The 8,124-nt window shown below is 38.6% G+C and overlaps 1 protein-coding gene across 1 annotated transcript in view; it reads right to left on the bottom strand.

Annotated features, from left to right (window-relative positions):
• The window catches only part of slc22a7a (solute carrier family 22 member 7a), an 11,958-nt gene extending 6,391 nt beyond the window's left edge, over positions 1–5,567 (bottom strand). The window contains exons 1-2 of the mRNA XM_037763404.1: positions 4,967–5,567; positions 1–30 (exon numbers count right to left, since the gene is read on the bottom strand). The exon at positions 1–30 is cut by the window's left edge and continues 74 nt beyond it. Of these exons, the coding sequence (XP_037619332.1) occupies positions 1–30; positions 4,967–5,332 (396 nt within the window). The 5' untranslated portion in view covers positions 5,333–5,567. The remainder of the gene's footprint in view (positions 31–4,966) is intronic.
• Positions 5,568–8,124: the final 2,557 nt, after the last annotated feature.

Below are 8,124 nucleotides of genomic sequence, written 5' to 3' on the forward strand. Positions count from 1 at the left end.
CAGCTGTTTGTCGTCACACACTAGATCCCACTGCAGAGACAGAAAGGTTAAAACACAGACTGTATATCACCTGTCTGTCAACACACCTCTCTCTCTCTAAACCTTAATTATTGATTATTGGAAACATTATTTTCCCATTTTGAACCTAACCGATGGTTTCACAATGTTAACCACATGACATTGTGCATTTCTACAAGCGTGATACGAGGCTGATATGAAATGTATTCATGAAACGTATTTTGGGTTCAGAAACGCTGACATTCAACATACCAAGTGGTTTGCAGAAACGTGCCTTGGTGCATCTCGGACTATTATCCCTGTACTGTATTGCATATTCTCTTCACTGTGAACTTTTGCACATCCACAGCTACTCTCCTTCCAAAATACATTGATATTGTACATATTTGCTATAGTATTTTTTATGGTATGTTTTTAATATTTGTGTTGTCATTTTTCTATTCTATTTGTATCTTGACTCTTGCAGCACTCTGCCAGTGTTTTTATTTTCTATATGTTTATTGTATATTATTATTGTTGTTACTGTATGAACCAAAAACCAAGGCAAATTCCTTGTATATAACCTACTTGGCAATAAACCCTATTCTAATTCAGATTCTGATACAATGCCAAAAAAAAATTTGGTGACGGGGTTGCAGCTTAAGAAACTTTATCTCTAAACTCTAAACTCAGCTGAGGCCTGTACCACGAACCGACCCCATGCACCCTGACCCCATGATGACACACATTGAGTGACAGCCCCCTCATTCTCATAATGAGGCAGAAAAGCATAAAGAAACGTTAAAAGAAATGTTTAAAGAAAAGAATACATAAATAGATAAGTTTGGGGAAATAAATAAGGGGTGAAATGCTAAGGAAAAATCATGAATAAATAAATAAACGAATAAATGTTTAAACACATAAATAAATACATACATTTTAAAATAAATAAATAAAAATAAATGCATAAATAAACATAAATAAATAACAAATAAATGTAGAAATTAATAAAAATAAATAAAAGTTTTAAATAAAGAATATATTAGATAAATAAAGAAACAAATTAAAGCAGAAATATCAATTTATGTCACATTTTATCAATGAATGAATTAATTAATACACTTATTTTTTATATTATTTTTGCTACTTTTAATAGCATATGTATTTATTTATTTATTGAGTCACTTATTTATTTATTCATTTATTTTGATTTTGGCAGGATCCGTCCTCCATAACCCTCCCCCTGGCTTTCCCTCCTTTGTCCATCTGCACACCTGTTCTGAAACAGCCTCGTTCTTCCCAATCAATCAGCTCCTTTCTTGTTCCCAGTGTTTTCCCCCAGCCAATCAGCTCCCTGCCCATTCCTCTGCCTAATCACCTCATTCCCCTCACCTGAGCTTCTCCGCCCATCTCTCCACCTGCACTTCATCCTCTCGTCAGATCAGTTTGTATTTAAGTCCTGGTTTTCAGTTCAGTCTTTGTTGGATCCTTGATCTTGTTGTGAGATGTTCAGTTCTGCCTTGCCTGCACCAGATATTGACTTCAAATTATTTCGCCAAGTTCCTGTCATCTCCTGCATTTGGGTCCACCTGCTCCACTCTCCTCGACAGAGAGCAGTGCAGAGCGGCGGCCGTGAGCTAGCCAGTCGGGCACGCTCACATGCATGAACGTGCACTAAAAGCATGCACGGCCAGCCCGGCTATATCAACAAAGCATGGAGAAGCTCTGATTACAACACACACAGAGGGAGAGTGACTTTGTTCTCTGCTCAAGTAGATATTACTCCTCTATATCTTTACATACCAAATAGTTGCATGCTGCTATGTTAGTGCTCTGTGTGATGGAATTTGCATCTGTTCCTCTCTGTTCTGGGTCAGGGGGTCAGCGTGTACCTTGTGGAGACATCACTGGGTTGTATTCCCGTCTGGGGGCGTCACTGTTGTCTGTACAACTGTGTTTGCAGTATGGACAGCGGAGCCCGTCGCTGACAACATCACGGGGACGTGGAGTCTCTCGTAAACATGATATGCAGGCTAAGACACTGAGCACCAGGGTGAAAGAGCAGAGTTTTCACGCAGAAACACATCACTGGTGGAGACCTGAAGATTGCTCCTTGATCAAGCTTCAATAAACCTTCTGTTTAAGACATGAACAGCTCCTGGGCCTCTTCCTTCCTGCTGAATGAGTTAACCTGAGTATCAGAAATTCCACAACACTCTGGATATCAAATTTAGGACCTATAAACTTGTATCGTGGAGAATTGTGAGGTTGTTCTTTAACTAAGTTTAGTGGATTCAAAATAACTGCTTCTGTGGACGGAATGGTTGTTGTTTCTCGCCCTTGTGTGTCAGAGGACATCTGCATAAACTTGAATCTTCCTCAACGTCCTACATGTATGTTACACCACTCGGAGACTTTTGAGTCTTCTTGGATTCAGGTTGGCTCAACCAGAATGTTATGAGGTTCAATTCAACACCTGTAGGTCGACATGTGCATTGGAGAAGTCACGTTAGGTCGACAATATAGAATAAAAAGAGTTATTCAATAATAACGTAGGAAGTTTGCTTTATGTGACAAATAAGATTGTTTTTAGAATAAATCAACAATAACTTTGCAGAGAAGTCAAAGTGGTGAATTACTGGCATTGATTTAAGGTTTTAGACTGATCAAATAAGTTACAAAAACACTCCTGCACATTGTCCTCTTCACTTACAGTCAGAGATATTCGATAATACAGTAATGTTCTGGTACACAGACCATTATTTTGTAAATAATCTGATGAAAGTTTGAGTATTTTGTAAATAACCCGATGAATGTAACCCCTGAGGGCTATAGGCCTTCGCTAAAGACACTTTTACAGTCAGCGTCATGATTACTGTACATCACGGTATCATGTTAGCTGGAGGCAAAACAAAGGAAAAGACTGAAGGCAAACACTAGCAGTGGGCTAAAGTTACACATCAAAAATGTCATCTTGCTGTGTTGTTGGTTGCCAAAATCGAGATATTGCATACATTTGCGATGACAAACTATGATTCAAGGCTGTAGCGATCTACAATATCGGCGAAACGTTTCATAGATGGAGAGAAAATGTTGCTTATAATTTAGCCTTCTGCAGCTATTAGCAACCTTTTCTCTCCACAGGGGTAGGTGTGGCTCAGAGGGTAGAGCAGGTTGTCCACCAATTTGAAGGTCGGTGGTTCGATCCCCGGCTGCTCCGGGTCACATGTCGATGTGTCCTTGAGCAAGACACTTAACCCCAAATTGCTCCCGAAGGCCCAGCCATCGGTGTTTGAATGAGTATTCAGATTAGATCCTGATGGGCAAAGTTGGCACCTTAGTAGCATCTGCCATCAGTGTATGAATGTGTGAATGACATGTAGTGTAGAGTGCTTTGAGTGGTTGGAAGACTAGAAAAGCACTATATAAATGCAAGTCCATTTACCTTTCTCAACTAACTAACTCGTATTTTCTTTTTCTTTCTAGCCATTTGATTCAATTTTATTGTTAAAATGTTTGCAATTCCTGCTCACAGTCAGCACTGAGTTTATTAGACACACAACGTTTTGGTCATGGACCTTCGCCAGGCATCAAACAACACATCTTTGTACTAAAATCTCAGGCTTTAAGAACCAATCAAATCTCAAACACTGGAGATAATCGCCACTTCAACAACTGATAAAAGATCAGATATTGTGTCTCTAATAGTCAGTGGTGGAAGGTGTACTCATTTTGAGGTACTTGTACTTTACTGTAGTTTTCTGCTTCTTCTCTGCATCTCAGAGGGAAATATTGTAGGGCTGCAACTGATTATTTTCATTGTCGATTAATCTGACAATTATTTTCTTGATTAATCGATTAGTTGTTTGGTCTATAAAATGTCCTCAAATATCTTGTTTTTTCCACAACGCAAATATTTCCAGTTTACTCTCATAGAGGAGTAGAGAAACCAGGAAATATTCACATTTTAAAAAATTACTCAAACCGATTAGCCGATGATCAAAATAGTCTGCGAATAATTTAATAGTTGACAACTAATCGTTTGTTGTTGTAGCTCTGAAATATTGTACTTTTTACTCCACTACATTTATCTGATATTTTTAGTTACTTTCTAGGTTCAGATTGTTGTTGTATGATTAACAAATAGGTTATGATGTAATATTATAGATTAAGTTTACAAGCTACCCAGCAGTATATAAACTAATTCAAATCAGCTCCACCTTTACGAGCTTCAACATTAAAGTGATGAACACATTAATGCATCAACAGTTATAATCCTATAATATAATATGTATTATTCTGAGATGGGCCATTCTGCATAATGACAACTTTTGCTTTTGGTACTTTAAGTATATTTATTGATGCTAGTACTTACTTCAGTAACATTTTGAATGCAGGACTTTGATTTGTAACAGAGTATTTCGGCTCTGTGATATTACTATTTTTACTTAAGTAAAAGATCTGAGTACTTCTTCTACCACTGCTATTAGCCTTGAATTGCGGTGGTGAAGGAAGGTCAACCTTTTAATTGATTTCATTTTCATCGTCTATCAGGAGAGCGTTGGTTAACACTCAGTTTGACTTCTAGTATTTAAAAAATACTTTGAAATCCACTCCACTGGTCAAGTGCAGGCAATAGAGAAAAAATGGTTAAACACATTTGTTACACGGCTGTGTTGAATACTCGATTCTGATTGGTCAATCACGGCGTTCTACGGTCTGTTATTTCTTTATAGCAGACCGTTGCTATGGGCGCAGTTCTAATGTCGGACTCTGGCAGACCGTTTTTGTGTACAATTATTGATTTCTTCAGTAAGTAGCAGTGTGATAAGCGGGATAATGTACAGCTCACGGGTCATTGTTGTGAAAGAATGAGAGACCCTTGCGGCATCGCCCTGTTGGGGTTTTCTTTCACAACAATGACCGGCTGGCTATACATTATCCCTTACATAAATTAGCTTCTCCTTACCTCGGTGGCCGTCGTGGAGCTGAACTGTGATTTGTCATAGATCCAGCCGTGGGTACAACGTGCTGTCACGTTTCCTGGGCCGAGGTTAAAGGTCAGCGGCGGGTCGTAGACTCTGCAGGAGCTGAAGGAGCTGTTGTCCTGAGGGGGGATCCTGAGGGCCAGCGCTTCAGGTTCGGAGCTCAACAACGCCCCGTCACCGTCCTCCGGGCTCCCGAGGGCGCAGCGGTGAGGAGGTGTCGCAGAGATGAAGTTGTGCAGGAGATAGTGGAGGGGCAGGATGGCGCGGGGCAGGCACAGGATGGACAGGACCAGGAACTGGAACTTGGAGAAGCCGCCAACATCGTCCAGGATCTCCTCGAACCTCATGGTTCGAGATCAGTGAGTCAGACAGAATCCTCCGTCTGAGCTCCCTCTCTGCTCGTCCTCTAATGTTTCTCTCTCAGCTCCTTACAATTTGGGAGATTACAGTGAGAGGGAGGTGCTTTGTGTGTGTGTGTGTGTGTGTGTGTGTGTGTGTGTGTGTGTGTGTGTGTGTGTGTGTGTGTGCGTGTGTGTGACCTGCAGCAGAACAAACTGGATTCCTCTCAGACGTCAAACAACCATCCAGCTTGGGGAAAATGTCATCAATGATAGTATGAATTTACATTTCCAAATATTGATGTGCTTCCTTCCCAGCAGCCACTGGTTACAGTCAACAAACCAAAGTGTTTATATTCGTGTTCACTGATGCTCAAACATCTGATCCAAACACTTTTCTTTGCATCTTCACTGGCTCCACACTTATTGTGTCTATACATTACTATTTATGTTGGTGTATAAAGTATTTAGCAACTTTTACTTAGTGTTTTCATTAGTGTTCTGATTTTCCTGTTTGGGATCAATAAAGTTTATCATGTTTATCTAATCCTTGAACTGTTTGTCTACTGAATTTCATTTTCCGAAAAAAAACAATAATCCACATAATTTTTTTAAAGGCTCACATTCAACCATTAATTCAACTATTTTGAGAAAGAAAATAAGACCACACGTCACTCTTCACAGAAGCTCATCTGTATTGGTCCAAGTGAACAACCTCTGGGTCAGAGAAGTGAAGTCAATGCTGAAGTGCCTTAAACTTGCATTCTTTCTAATAGGTTTCTCGCTACCACTGCACTCCCTCCATCCTTCTTTTAACAACACCACCTCATTTATTTCATCATCATATTTATTTTTCACTACTCCACAAAAACACCATGAAGGAAGGACAACAACAAAAAGGTTGATTAAAAAAATCAGATGGCAGTAATTTAAACTAACAGCCACCAGGTGGAGCTAAAGTCTGATGTAATTATGAGAAATAAAAAAAAGGAATTGTTGCAGTTTTCAAAATAAGCATTAAAAATATTCACCTCAATAAAATGTAAAATGCAATCAAACAGTGATTTGACTTTAGAGGATCTTTAATGTGTCTGAGATTTCTGTGTTTGACAGAGAGATGAGGTATGAGTGAAATCAAACATCCAAAGATTGTTTATTAACATGATGTGTCACTGTGAAATAAAAGACACTCCACAACTGTTTTCTCTCAAAGCCGCAGAGATGTCAGGCAGCTTTTTGCCATCTGTATTATAATAATAATGTAAAGAAGAAGCTGAATTAAACCACAATGATGTAGATTCATAGTGAACACCACAGCAATCATTAAGAATGGGACTTTTTCTTAAAATGTTCATTGTTAAACAAGTTAATTATTTTATATTTATATTACCATTTAATCATACACTCGTGTCACAGCGTGGGAATATAGAAATAAATACTGAACAGCTGTACTGAAACACAAAACAAGTACAGAGACAATTCAATCCTCTTTAATAACCGACTCAGATGTCAGAGTGTCCTTGAACTCACCCACAAGGAAGCTGCAAACCACAGGATGGTGAGGTGTGATAAACACTGAAGTGATGGATTATCTACGGCTTCACATAAACCGAAAAGTGATGATGCTTCCTGTGTTAAGTTGGTGCACCTCTTTAGATGCTGAGGTGGAGCAGTTTAACAGCTGTGCTGTTGCTGTGGTAACCTGACCTCCACCTGGAGGAAGCAGCTGCAGAGAGACAGCTGACTCTGTCCTCATTTGAGTCTCCTTCAGTTCACACTTCAGTCTGATTGATTTGAGACCAGTTGTGTTTTCAGCCCTGCGGTGGTGTAGAGTAACTAAGTAGGCCTACACCTACTCAAAAAGCCTACTGTACTTAAGTACAATTTGAAAGTGCTTTACTTAAAGGTCCCATATTATAAAAAAGTGAGATTTTCATGTTTTTTTTATTATAAAGCAGGCTTAAGTCCTATATAAAAACTGTGAAAGTATCGAAACACTCAATCCACAGGGAAATACACACAGCCCGTATTCAGAAACTCTGCATTTGAAACAAGCTGTCAGGATTTCTGTCCAATTGTGATGTCACAAATATACAATATTTAGACCCTTTACACAGATTTAAACGTAAACATTCACGAGAATAAAGTCATAATATCACGAGAATAAAGTCACAATATCACGAGAATAAAGTCATAGAATTACGAGAAAAAAGTCGTAGTATTATGAAAATAAAGTCATAATATTATAAAGTAGTAATTTTACGTGTTATTTTCTTTTTTTTCGTAAAGTTATGACTTTATTCTCGTAATGTTACGATTTTTTTTCTCGTAAAGTTATGACTTTATTCTCGTAATGTTACAACTTTTTTTCTCGTAAAGTTATGACTTTATTCTCGTAATGTTACAACTTTTTTTCTCGTAAAGTTATGACTTTATTCTCGTAATGTTACGACTTTTTTTCTCGTTAAGTTATGACTTTATTTCTCATAATATTCTGACTTTATTCTCGAAATCTCAGATTTTTCTTCCCTCGATGTGGCCCTAATACTCCGTAGTACATTTGCACTTGGGCCCTCACTCCCTTAGACTTATATACTATATACTTAGACTATAAACTGTGTTACCTTCATCACAATGCTCAAATATTTTGCAGCTCCATACAGATTTATTTTGTTTGTTGTTTTGCCTAAAATGTCTCTTTTGACAGTAAAGGTTACTGACCCCTGCCCTAGACCTTTGGGGCCCTAAACTTTGATTTGGTGCAAGTAGCAGTGAACAGCCGGCTGATGGCACTCTTATCC

This window comes from Sebastes umbrosus, chromosome 3, assembly GCF_015220745.1.
Source record: "Sebastes umbrosus isolate fSebUmb1 chromosome 3, fSebUmb1.pri, whole genome shotgun sequence".
NCBI lineage: Eukaryota > Metazoa > Chordata > Actinopteri > Perciformes > Sebastidae > Sebastes > Sebastes umbrosus.